The sequence below is a fragment of the Hypanus sabinus genome, chromosome 23, assembly GCF_030144855.1.
Source record: "Hypanus sabinus isolate sHypSab1 chromosome 23, sHypSab1.hap1, whole genome shotgun sequence".
Classification (NCBI taxonomy): domain Eukaryota; kingdom Metazoa; phylum Chordata; class Chondrichthyes; order Myliobatiformes; family Dasyatidae; genus Hypanus; species Hypanus sabinus.
This window is the reverse complement of record NC_082728.1, coordinates 23,987,085-24,001,353: the sequence shown is the minus strand read 5'-3', so window position 1 is coordinate 24,001,353 and position 14,269 is coordinate 23,987,085. Positions and strand designations below refer to the sequence as shown.

Genomic DNA, 14,269 nt, shown 5'->3' with positions numbered 1-14,269 from the left:
AAGAAAATCTGAGTAAACAGCATCCAAAAGATATGTTTTGTTTTTCAAAGACCTAGCTAATTATCCTTTAAAGTCACACATCTTCAAGAATCTACTCATTTCTTTTCTGATTATTCTTTCTACAAACTTCCCCACAATTAAACTTACCAACCTGTAGTTACTAGGTTTGTCCTTAACAGCACAATTTGAATAAAGTGTTACATTTGTATTCAGTTGTTTTGATAAGCAGAGATATGATTGAGCAAATCTAAAAAAAAGTTAAAAGTTCCTTTGTGTATTCTATACCTTACAGTTGTAGCATTTGTTCTTACCAGTTAACTCAGTCTCTTTCTCTCTCTGCAGTCCTCAAGCAGTGATAGCAGCAGTATTGTCAGCAGTCCTGACAGACTGAATGGACACTTACCGGCTGAAGCCAATTTAAACTGGACCAAGCCAGGCAACAGCTCAACTATGCTTCAATTTTCTGATTCCATTGAACAGTCTGCACAAGGTCCATACTTGCAAATCAATCAGATCCTGAAAGAGGCACACTTCTATAGCTTGCATCAGCGTGGACATCAAACGTGACCAGACTGAGATTGTGTGCCTTCAATGAAGGACAGGGACTGTAAATGTAATTTTTTTTGCAGTGGATGTTTGTATTTAGATGATTGAAATTGCACAATCTTTTTCCTTTTTGCTCCATTTGGTTTAAAATAATATCATCTCTTCACTCTTCAAATGCCCTTGGACATAGATAATATCAAAATTGTGGGGACTATAACAGCACAACTGTAGCCTTGATTGCTTCATTTATCCTGTGTGGCACAAATCTGACTTAGTAAATCTATTCTCTGAAGAATTAGTCAACAATTGAGCAAAGTCTTCCCAATAATATTGCAAGAATTTGTAGTTGTTTTATAATGAGAAATAATGTGATGGTGTTTATATTTCATACACAGTAAGTTCAACTTGGTCAAAAAAATGGTTTTGTATTTCCATTGTATTTAAAAAAAATGAATCTGCTTTACAGCCAAATTGAAGGTGTTAAAAATGAATGTATAATGCACTAGGATTGCAAATTATTTTACAAACAGATCTTTGAGAGCCCATAAAGTGCATATAGTACATTTTTTAGTTTCCTGTTTAAGCTTGTACATGTGATTTGATGTGGAATCCTATATAACAAAAAAAATCAAAATAGGTTCTTTTAATCCATGGCTATATTATTCTTTCATTGGGATTCTATTTGGAAAAAACCCTAAACTGCATTAAAGCAGAACAAGTACCCTTAAAGTCTTCAAATTTGGTTACAGTTATAAGCCATTCCCAGAGAAGGATTTTTTAGCTTTAACATGCAAATGAAATTGATGGCTGTGAGAAAATTGAGAAATTAGTCCGCTGGTCTAGAGGTTTGATTCCCTAGTTTTTGTTAGTATTTGATCTTGGTTGTAAAGAGTCGAAGGCTTTTTTTTTACTGGTTATCCATAGCAGATGTGTTCACGCAGCAAAGTGGTCAAAAACTGCTGACGGTTGGCTGGTATAAGAGAGGCAACCTATCAAGAGTCACAACTTGAGAGCAAGAGGAAAATAAAATTAAATAGTTATCTTAAGTTATTTAACTGTTGTTTGGATAAAAGCATTTTGCAAGTATTAGTAAATGACACACTTAATGACATTCCTGTTTTTATATGAAAGCCTCAGGGTGTACCAGCCTGAATCTTAATTTAGAATGGAACTGCAAATTTGATTTTTGTCAGGGATTTTTTTAAAAATTTGTTGTAGATCTGAAATTTCATTTGTAAGACTAAAATTACCAAATTTATCCTTAGAAGAAAACTGCAAAATTATTGTAACCATTTTTGCTCAATAAAATTTAATAAGATCATTTGAAATACAATCAAGAATACAGTGATGTGGAAGTCCAGAGTACGTGAATGTTAGTTTTGACACTAACTTGCCACTGTATTGAAGATCAGGTTCAGCCTGGAACAGTTCAGAATATTATAACATTAAGATTCTGGATAGCTTGCTCTTTAAAATGTTTTAAATAACTTTTGCCTGTCAGTAAATTCATCAGTTTGTTCTTCAGTGTTCATGGGCTCTACAGTTTAATTGCACTCATTTTTCAATAAATCACTGATCAATTTGAATTGGGAACAAGTGACTACATTTTAAAGTGGGAACATTTTAAATGAGTACATATGTTGATGTTAAGTAAGAAATTGGTCTTCTGGATGATGAAAAAAATACTATACTAGCTTTAGTTAGAATTTCTTCTCATGGCAGAACTTGGATTATCACAGTTGACTTTATCATCTGGAAAATACTACAACAGGCATCTCATTGAGATCTGCAATCACAGCGAATAATTTGAAGGATGAAATACATCCTTTCTGAAGGACTTATTTGCACTTTGCCAAGGATAAAATGCAAATAATAATTTGAAGTATGTCGGTTTGGTTTCTGCTTGCTCTACAATCTACAATACTCTACAATCATTTCACTGTGCGTTGAGGTGATGCACATTAGGGAGGCAGCAAGTAAAAAGATAATATGGACAAGGTTTTAAAATGAAGAGCCAGTACACTTTTTTAAAATGATATAATTTTTTTCATAAAGCAATATGTACAAAGTCATGTTACATTGCTAGTTAGGTCATCAATAAATCTCATTAGAGCGATATGTGGAGAGCCACAATGGAAAGGAAACAGAACACTACCTCAAATGTGGTGTTTGCAACTTTTGACATCAGTTCCTGGCAAAAAAGAAAGTACTTTACTGATCTAACTTGGCTTGCATACAGTAACCATTTTAGGACTTAATTTTAACCAGTAAGTGTAATTTGACAGTCTTTGTTTACCCTCATACATGCAACATACAAGTAAGTGGATTTGCACAGATTAGAGTTGTTTTAAATTTTAAAATAGGTATTTTGGACATTTAAGCTGTAACAAAAATCATGGCTATTCAAGATCTCGTATTGGCAAAGCCTATTGTAGAAACTTCATTTTTTAAGAGAAGTCCATTTCTTGCTTTCAACAATTTTGAAATAAAATTTATTTTACTTAAATTTTTGATGCCTTGGTCTTTGATTTCAGAGTTATTGAAAGCACTGCCAGTTTCTTGATATTGGCCCTTCTTTAATATGTTTACCTTTGAAATTGTCTTTGTTCAATACATTATGGAAAGTTAGTTCAGCTGATAGCAAATTGTGATGCTTGCTTTATTTTAGTCTAATAGCTCATTTGATTCTTCATATTTTAAGTGGTCTTATGGTAGTATTTGCATTTGATCTGAAATGCATTCAGATTTGGGACATTGAGAAAGGTGAAGAATTTTAGCTATATTGATCTTCAATGTGTTATCACTGAGAAATGGCTAATTAATTCATGTCATGAACTAAAGGTGTGGTTTGGGCTCAAAGGAAGAAAGTAAACCAAAATTGGTTAATGTTGTGATGCCTTATGCTCTCTGATAGTTGGCCAAAGAACCAAGTAATGGATTTGATAGCTGAGATGTCTGATAAGATCGAATTCCAGGTATAAGTTGGGCATGAATATTATATAAATGTTACTGAAGAAATTTTGGAAATTAATTTGTGTTGTAATTTAAGTATTCTCACCTATTAGACTATAAACTTGGATATACATTTCTGTGAATATAGATTTTAGAACAGTGCTTTTCGCTTAGCTATTGTATTCTATGGTTGTAAGGAAAGAAAGTGATACTGTTCACCTAAAAAGATCTTATGTTTATACATTATTTCTTGTGTCCACATTAGTGGTTCCATGGTATTTACATTTGGAAGAATAGTCACAAACTGACGATCTACAATACCCCACAAAAAAATGTAGCAATACCAAACTATCTGAGTGATGTTGCTGGAATAAAATAATGGATAGAACAGCAGGGACAGACATCACACACTTAGCAGCATCATCATCAGGTCTATAGTGTACGTATTAGAAAGCAGATAGATTTAAATGTCTTGAGCAAAATCAGTTACATCTACTTCTGCAGCCACTCCCTCGGTACTATAGAGTCAATGGTCAACTTGGCTTTTTGTACTTGCATTTTGTGAAGTACCACTTTAACTCAACCTCACTTTGTTGAGCATGAGTATGTGCTAATAAATGAGCCACGGCTGACCTACGAGACAGATATTGAACAGCATGGAGGCAATATAGGCCACCGATTTAGAAATTTTGCTGATGCTGTAAGAGGTGCTCTGGTGCTGTTGGATTTAAGGTGTATTCTTAGATCATAGATTTCTCCACAATTTTTATAAGATTAAAATAACTCATTCTTCCCCATGAGCTGTTCAAATAACATGCAGTGAAAAGTGAGACAAAATCTTAATGCTATTAGCATTCTTTCTATTCTTAAAGAAAAGCAGAACAAAATGATCCCAATGTAGATATGTACAGTGGATTCTGGTTAACTGGGACACAACAGGTCCAGTACATTTTGACCCAATTAAGCAGCTTCCCTAATTAGCCCAAGTTTCATGGAAATAGTTAAAAATGTATTTTTAAAAAAAGTCAAACTACTGTTTAGCTGAGTAACAAATCAAGTATAGAACAAATTAAAGCACTAACAATACTTCCACAGTACTATAAAACTGTAGTTCCTAATAGTTATCATTGAAGGAATTTATCCAGTGTTCTTAGGATTGACTGTAGATGAACAAAATCAGCAGAGACTCAATTTCCATCTTACAAAAATTGTGGAGAAATTAATGATCTAGATAATAGATTGTCCTAATACTATGCTTTTGATGATTGCATCCTCCAAACCTTCATTTTTGATTTGAACATTTAAGATTATTTGTGATACTTCAGATTCTTTATGGTTCTTAACTTGAAGTGAAATCATTTCATTTTTACTCCTGGCCATGTCTAGCATATCCAAGCCTGAACGCTTGAAACTGCAGAGAGCAAAACAATTCAAACTGGCTTGCTGCTTATTTTACATCAACTGTGTGACAAAAAAAAATCGCTGATTTTTGATCACACACAACTCTCACAAAATGCTGGAAGTACTTAGTAGATCAGGTGGCATCTATGGAATTGAATAGATGGTCAACATTTCCAGCTGAAACCCTGCTTCAGGACCTGAAATGTCAACTACCTATGATTAATTCCTGACCTGCTGAATACCTCCAGCATTTTGTGTGTGTTGCTTTGGATTTCAAGCATCTGCAGACTTTCTCATGTTTACGATTTGCTATTTAAAAACTCTTCATTCTAAGCAGGGTGCAGTGTTTAATGGCCACAAGTGCACATGACTCATACTATTTAGAAACTTTTCCAACAGTCTCTTATCCCAATTAAGTGAGTGTCCCAAATAAATGAAGAGAACCCTGCCTATTTTCCCGATTATTTTTTTTGTTCTTTAAGAGTTGTCCCAATTAACTAGAATCTACTATATTTTAAAATTCTAAGCAGATTGCCTTAAAAATGAAATGCAAAAAAATACTAAAGAGAAATGTTTGGAAGGAGCCAACAGAGGAGTTGGTAGAGGCAGGTAACAGTTCCATTAGCAATAAATGATAACTTTATCATGTAGGTCCTAGATGTTCTTAAGTTGAAATCACACATGATGGCAAATTAGTACCATCACTTTAGATAATTCATTGGCAGAGTCTCTAAGTGCTTTCTTCAAACTTAAATGAAGCACTCTCAGGAAGACTAGGCCACACGACTGGAGTCCCAAGAACTTGATAGATCATGTGGGAACTTCCAAGGTTTACAGTCATTCAAATGGCTGAACATGGCTTGTCTCAATTGAAAGTGCTGGCAAAATCCACAGGTCTTGGGCTATAAAGGCAGTTGCTCTAGTTTTTGAGCCACGTTATTTTTGATTCCCAAGGCTGATGTTTCCCCACTCCAGTAAGAAAAACTATAGCATTCAGGAATCTGCATAATAACATGTCCTTTTACTAAATGGATAATGGCAGTAACATTGTCTGTACAAAACTGGTAGTGATAGGTAATTGATACATGCAGAAAAAAATGGGGAAGGAATAGCAAAACAAATCAATCTGATAAATTAGAATGTTTTAAAAAAATATTTGTATTGTTTAAGAACCTGTCTTCAAACGTCTTCCTCATTCTTAATTCCAATGTATCCTGGGATTACACTGCACATGAAAATTAAGAAATTTGATACACATGACAAAATTAAATGTGTACTTGTTGCTATTTATCACCCATAAACAATACTGTATCAGCTTATGAAACACACCGGTGTGTTAGTGTCAAATAAAATATCAGAATGAACTCAGCAAATTTAAGAACAGATGAAATCTAAAAATTATTTTTCAGGATGTAGTTCTTTAAGATATTTATAGTTTTATTTTTGATTGTGACATATCTAGTGTAATCTACAGCTGCCATAAAGCAGGAAGTAGGCTACCACAACTTGCAATACATCAAAACACACATATTTCAGCTGCACTTCCAATACAATGAATCTATTCCTTCTCAAACTGAATAGGCAGACAGCTGTCAGAAACCAACTTCAAAATTGCAAACCATTTCATTTCATACTTGACCATAACAGTTGGCAGCCCAACTAGATAAAAGAAATCTGCTCTTCTGCTTTTTATTTATTATGATCTTTTGGTCCATGCTTTTATTGTGATATGAAACTACATAAATAATATTTTTCAGTTTCATTGATATAAAGAGTCCAAGTATGCTCCAAAAGAATGTATGACATGCAATTAAATGTTTTCACAAACAATGTTAAACAGCCACATTCAACAGTCACACTTAAATGTTCCATTGTAGTATTTTGAAGGCACAAAATTAATCACTTGGCTTCAAATCGGCCTCAATTTGAGCAACAAATGTCCTCAAATTTTCTGCTTGATGGTGTTCATATCTCTGTGTCACCCAAGTGTACAAATACTGCATTCTGAAACCAAGGCTTTGATAAACAGGTAAGGCAAAGTTCTGTGTGTCCGAGCAGGAACAAAAGTTAAAGTACCTTGTGAGGGAAAGTGCAATATTAGTTTAACCTTAATTTACAGCCAAATTGACACAAGAACTCATCCACTGCATGAAGGTGTATTAAGAAATGAGAATGCAGATGGTTGGTTAGATTCAGAGTCAGTCTGTCCAAGATTACTGTGCAGAAGCTTCACCTCTGTTTTACTGCACATTTTGTTCTGTTCTGTTACACTCTGCATTTCACATGAAAATCTTTGGTTGACACAGGCCTCCAGATATGGACGAGGTGCTTCATGTCCCACGAGAACCATATCAGTAAACAGAGAGGGTCTATTGTCTGTCGTGTCCTCAGAGTGTGTGCTCTGGCTCTCAGTTAGTATGGTTTGCTGCTCATTATGGAAATTATGCTTGCCTGTTGGTGGCAGCGTACTTAGGTTTACAGGTGGGTTTCTATTATCAGCACCCACTATAAAGGATGTATTTTGAGTCACGTTTGTATTTTGAGCTTTGCATTCTGATGGTGGAAATAATGAGTCTTTGTTTTCCTGTGTCTCTGCTTCTTGTGAAGATGAAGGTAAGCATAATAATGATACCGGTGTTTTCTCTGATGGGAAAGTCTTTTCCGAGTCAATACGAAACTGGAGTGGCCGAACCATCATCTTCTCTTTCATCCCTGAGGTGAGTCCCATTAAAGGGGTTACAGTTACACGACTTTCTGATGATGAAACCTGTGTTATTGATTTACTTCCATTCAAAGCCTGAAACTGCCTCAGTATCTTTAAAAGAAATGAAAAAAATGTTAATGTTTTCTGAATCTTTTGATGGCTGTGACCTGTTGTCTTCAGTGTGCAATATAACTCTGAATCGTCTGAAGATTAGAGCTCTTAACTCCTGTAAATAATGCACACATTAATAATACCAGAACATTTTCTGCTCGCTTCCAACCGACTTTCCTTCTTTAATTAACTTTTTTTTTGCTGTAAAAGTTTCAATGGCAATGCTTTCTCAAGTTATCAACATTTGTAGTTGATTGTACACTCTTTGGATTAGTGTTATGATGGCTATGGTAGAATTTGTGCCCAGTCCAGACCTCATAGGAAGTGCAGAGTAGGCAGCATGGTAACTCAGAAGCTAGAGCAAGCAAAACTTTGGTCCAATCTGTCCCATGCTCATATCGCTCTGGGTCTCAGAACCATTGTGGACATTGTTTGCCTGGGCTCTCTCAACAATGTTCCTATCAATTAATCCAGAAGAACCCTTCAGCAGGTTGGATCACATCGACAATGAACTGGCTGTTAGAAAAATACAGAACCACCATTAACTAACATCTTCGTTAAACAGTTTCCATGGAATATTCTGGCAACCTTCCAGTGGTTATGCTGGATATCAGTGGAACCACAGGAGAGTATTGAAACTTTCCAACCAAGTGACTATCTCAGTTAAACCCAAACAACCAAAAGTGTAACTAGTAGAAGTCCCTGGATTATGCTCTGGAGCAAGAATCATATCCAAAACATACTGATACCAACTCCAGAAGCTGTTCTAGTTTATGGGATCACATATTTTATATTGTAACTTCATCAGACAGGAAAAGGAATTGTGAAATGCTCTTCCACAACCAACCAAATTATCCTCATGGTGCCTTCCTCACTTTTCTATCCACTGCCTGTATGCTCTCTGACCATTCTCCTTTGACCTTTCTCATTAACAATGTGTTTGCACCCACAGAACTACTGCTCACTACATGTTTTTGTTTCTCACACCATTCTCTGTAAACTCTAGAGACTGTTGTGCGTAAGATTCCCAGGAGATCAGCAGTTTCTGAGATACCCATCTGGCACCAAAAATCATTCTGTGGTCAACATCGCTTGGATCACATTTCTTCCCCATTCTGATATTTGGTCTGAACAATAACCAAACTTCTTGACCATGTCTGCATGTCTGCATTGAGTTGCTGCCACATGATTCACTGATTAGATAATTGTATTAACAAGATGTACAGGTGTATCTAATAATGTGGCCACTGAATATATGTCCAGAAAGAATCTTTAAGCTTTTTCTGTGTTCTACTGAAAACTCTTCTGTGCAGTAACAAGAATCCTTCCCCTTGGTAGTACTTCATTTAAAAAGGGGAAATTCTGTATGCACACTTCAATCATCGTCAAGGAAGAACATATATTAAGTGTATACAGGTTGGCCACCTCAAATCAAGCAATCAGTAATTTAGTTCCATTGCTGGTTCAGACATGATTTTTGCCAGCCTAATTTCAAATCTCCCCCCGTCGCCACTGTTTTGACAGTGCCATTAGCAGAAGTAGCTGTTGGCACGGTCATTAAAAGAAGCAAGTCATTCCTGTGTTATTCTGCATTTATTTTTATAGCCTGTGCTTATATAGCCACAGTCATGTCTTCATTGAATAAAGGAAGTGCTTCTCGTGGTGTAAAGTGTAAACACCATACGTTATCTACACAAGGTGGAAGTTCTGAAAAAGCTCGATAGTAGTGTGTCTGTGGAAAGCACATGCAACTTGTGTAACATTGGCTCTATCACAGTTTGTTATATAAAGAAACAAAAAGAAAATTTGCTCCAGTTTTTTGCTGACGGTGAATCTAAAAAACAGGTGTGCGTAAGGAAAACAATGAAAGATGGAAGATGTTCACAACTACATAAAGTGGTTTAAACTTCATGTTAGTGAAGGTGTAGAACTGTCAAGAGAGATAGTGAAGGAACAAGTGAAATTAGTTGATGAAGAATTAGAACTGGATTATGAGTGTGATTACAGGGAAGAGTGGCTTCAATGTTTCAAGCAGCGACTTGGCATAACATTTCATCCAGAGCTTTCAAAGGTATTAAGTAGTTTCCAGTAAATAATGTGCCAACAAAAAAAGGATGGATTACAATTGACATTACATTGCAATGGTCTGAATTTTGTTTCAGAAGAGACAGCCTACTGTGACACCGGACAAAAATTGTAAAAAAAGATACCGACTTAAAAATAATTGCTCTGCGCATCCAAAATGAGAATCGGTGCTATTTACAGGGTACGTTAAAGGTAGGGCGAGGAGATTATCAAGTGATTAGATGTGTTTGTTTATTTAATTACAACCTAACCATCTGTGATTCGGCAAAATCATTAATCCAGCACATGTCCCAATCACTTTGGGTTTGTGGGGGCAACCTGTATTAAGTCTCCAATCCGCATCAGGCAGGCCCAAGGTAATTCTGAAATATAGTCACTAATGTATGTGTGAGTAAATATGGAAGCAATCAAGTCCATTACAGTCCCAAGCAATAAAAATTACAAATAATCTGGAGGATTGTTTCAGGCTGTGGTGGTGGAAGGAAGAATTTTAGCCATTCAATTTCCTTGTTCTTACTGAAATTCTGCGACATTCACCTAAACAAGATCTTATCTCATTTTAGGGCACTATTTCATTGTATTCTAAAGTGTGGGACTGTAATAATCAGCTAGCAATTAAGACTTATATCTTCATAGGTCAAAGTATAACATAAAAATATTATAAATTCCAATTGACTGGAATGATATAGTTTAAGGTAAAACGACCAAACAACAGGTTGATAAGGGGAATAATTAAAAGAAAATAAAACTGAGTAACAATATACAGTACAATTTTAAAGAGTGAAATATTAACATTGAATAACTACAGCATTGACTCTTAGGCTAGAACATAAATTACTCAAACTGTTATTAAAATTAAAGGCATACAGAGAGTATTTTAAAGTATTATAAATGCTCAAAAGTTTCAGGGAAATATTTTCTTAACCACAGTAAATGGCTGATACTGACAGAAAACTTACCTTTGTGGCTCGATTGGTCACAGGTCCTGGTTCACCCTCACTCAACTGTTGCAAACATTTGTGGGTGATTGCAAATATTTGGTCAGTTGATAACAGGTCAGAGCACATCAGGGTGGTAAGAATACTCATCGATCGCTTCAGCAAACAGCATTAACAGAAAAAATACATTAAAAGAGGGCAAGCAATGTCTCCAAACACACATTAAAAATTGAACAAGTAAAGATGTATAACTTGCTTGCAGTTATTTTTAAACAGATGTGGGTTAAATAATCCAAGCTGTCTGTGGGGGTCTAGCTCTAGGATTATCAAACGCTCAGAAAGAACTTCAACATCCAAGGCAGCATCTCGTGAATTACTGGATGCAGTGGTTCTATATAATAAATACCAACTCAGGGAATCGGACTGAATGTCAAATTCCAGGCATCGTGCACAGGATGGTGGTTTATTAGCCTAATGTACGTATTAGCAAGTTTTGAAAAAGAAAGGCCCACATTTGCATTGTACCTTATCTATGAGACTTTCAAGGATAACAAAGCACAAATAAACTTCTGTTAACAGAAAATAAAGTTCAATATTTCACAGAAAGTACCATGTTGACTATATCAGAGGGGTCCTTCAGTTTCTCGTTGAGAAGCTCTACAACTGCTTCACAATTGAGCAATGCACACCTGAGGGCAGTCAGAAAAATATAGCGAGTTACTACAAAAGGATTTTTGCAAAACAAAGCAATTTCCTAGAACAAAGTTTAAAATAGCTAAGTTGTTAAAATGGTTAATGCTGAAATACGTTTTCTATATGTTATATCTTTGGTGATGTCCTTTTCTTTCTCTTAGTCTAAGTTTTTTTCTGCTAGTCTTTTCTAGGAGAGACGGATTCATGATGAGCATGGGGTGCTTTAGGATGCAGTGCTTCCCAGCTGGTCTTTCATGATACCAATTTCATATCTTATAAAGATTATAAAGCTTTATTTGTCACATGTACATCAAAGCACACAGTCAAATTGAATCCGCGAGGATCGTGATGGGCAGCCCTCAAGTGTTGCCACGTTTCAGATGCAATCACAGCATACCCACAATTCATTAACCCTCAATCACACGTCTTTAGAATGTGAGAGGAAACTATTGCAGTCATGGGGAGTATGTTCAAACTCATTACACCTTAAAGACAGCAGCAGGAATCGAAACCCAATCTTACAGACGGCATGCTACGCTACCACACCGTCCACAAACAATGAGTTTGTTTGTTCATGATTTCTGTCCATAAGCAGCCATTCATCAAAGTATAACTGATTTGATTTATTTCTCTGGAGCAGCTGGGCACTTAGGCCTCAGTGATTTGGATTCTCTAACTACCTGATGAAATGGTTTTGAAAATACCATTGGTTTTCAATATTGTGAAGGAAAGGAATGTTCCTAAAACATAAATCTAAGATCAGAAACCTGAACCCAGAAATAATGCTCCTGTTTGAATTTTAGAAGACATTACTAAGGGCTACATTACCAAGAGACCAAAGGCATTAACTCTGAGTTCCCCATCTTGCAAAGCTACATGATCTACCACATTTTAAACTTTTAGTTCAGATTTGCAATATCTCCTGGATCCTGCCTTTAGATTAGTAGGAGACTAAAACAAATCTGCATTCGATTCATAGAGAGAATTCAGTTTTGGCCCACTGAGTCTAATCTAATTTATACCATTTTACATAATTCCACACTAATCCTATTCTATTCTTCCCACATTCCCATCAGTTCCCCACAAATTCCACCATTCATCAACACACTAGGAACAACTTCCAGCAAGCAATTAACCCACCAATCTGCACATCTCTAAGTTGTGGGAAGAAACCGAAGCAGCTGATAGAAATGTATGCACTCACAGGAAACTGTGCAAGCTTCACCCACACAGCACCAGAAACCAGATTCAAAGCCAGGTCGCTCAGGCCATGAGGCCTCTGTGCCATTCATTTTTAAAAAAAGACCGTTCTCAGAACTGAAGACAAACCTTAAACCTATTAATTGCCAAGAATTTCCTTATGATAACTTTCAATTAGAATTTAAACTATGAGAACCCCAAATTTATTAACAGGTCAGGATATCTAGATTTTAATCTTAAAAGTATCAGGTTTCCACCATGAGTCCATTAAAGTGTATGTTAAATATGTAAAATTCTGCTGATGGTTACCTAACCCAAACTCATACATGTGATTTGTTTAAGTGGCTCATTAACCGAAACATACTCACTCTTTGATAAAATACTGCATTTCATCTCTGGTCAGGAACACATTAGACCCTTGGGTCAGGTTGTTCACCAAACTTATTTCTTGCATGCAGTCATTCAAGTTGACTGATTCAACTCTAACAAACAAGAATCAGAGAGATTCATAAGACAGATTAAACCTTCAAAAAAAATTCCAAACATAAATTAAATTTTGCTTTGCCTGTGAAATTTGCTAAGCTACATTAGGTCAAAATGTTTGTTAAGATCAATTGCTATTAAGTAAATAGATAACAAAAGATGTATTCATTATATTATTTTAGCCACTTTAAAAGAAACAAGCTTGGAGAATAACAGAACTTGTTAGAAAGGCTATCTGCAGAATGTGATGATAGACTTGGAAAACTTCAGTATTGTCCATCACAGAGATCTCGGTAGGATATGGTGCCTCAGAAGGTTCTCTCTAGAAGCAGTGATTGCCTCCTTCCCAGAGGTCACTAATTCAGTGTCACATTATTAACAACGTATCTTGTAACAGTGTGTTGCCATGAAGCACTCAATGAACAAACATCCCTGCAGTAACTACTGGAGGAAGGACAATGTAGACTCAAACTGTGAGCATGTTCTGGCTCCTACCCATTCTCCATCTGCAAGAATCCCTTTAAAAGGCAAGAAAAGCAACAAACCACTGCATATGTACTATTTTGAGAAGGACCGTCCCTTGATGAACATTCTGTGCAGTATTGATAATGGCCACTGTGAGATTTGTGGTTTTGGCATTTTCTCAGTCCTGAAGAAGGGGGTCAGCCTGAAACATTGATGATCTACTCGTTTCCACAGATGTTGCCTGACCTGCTGAGTTCCTCCAGCATTCTGTGTGTGTGTTGTGTGTGATTTATAGTGTTTGCTAATGTGGGGGTTATGCCAGATGAGAGGGGATCACAACTAAAGTGATTGGCCCAATATTATGATTGGTACAGTTTCATCTGGAAATTACTACCGATTTGATTTCCAAAGGTTCAACTGAAACTGGATCTTTTTTCCCCATAGTGTGCTTAGCAACAGCACTCCATCCGTCACTGTGGGCCAACTGGCTCTGCATGTTCCTCATAGTTCACTTTTCTGCCTAACTTGAATATACTTTAGCTGCTCCATTCACCCCACTGATAACTGTGGGTTGTAAGGAGTTGAAGGCACACAGAAAAAAAAAACACAAATCCAATTCACTGTACTCAATCCTCCATGCAACCAGTCTTTTTCACCAGTTGTTTATGTTCCCAGACATCCAACTGTTAAC

At 36.1% G+C, this 14,269-nt stretch overlaps 1 protein-coding gene across 5 annotated transcripts in view; it reads right to left on the bottom strand.

Annotated features, from left to right (window-relative positions):
- Positions 1–578: 578 nt before the first annotated feature.
- Positions 579–14,269, bottom strand: part of tepsin (TEPSIN adaptor related protein complex 4 accessory protein) — a 40,535-nt gene continuing 26,844 nt past the window's right edge. For all 5 annotated transcript variants that reach the window (XM_059948542.1, XM_059948543.1, XM_059948544.1 and 2 more), the window contains exons 10-13: positions 12,999–13,112; positions 11,348–11,426; positions 10,759–10,893; positions 579–7,714 (exon numbers count right to left, since the gene is read on the bottom strand). In XM_059948542.1, the coding sequence (XP_059804525.1) occupies positions 7,037–7,714; positions 10,759–10,893; positions 11,348–11,426; positions 12,999–13,112 (1,006 nt within the window). In that variant the 3' untranslated portion in view covers positions 579–7,036. The remainder of the gene's footprint in view (positions 7,715–10,758; positions 10,894–11,347; positions 11,427–12,998; positions 13,113–14,269) is intronic.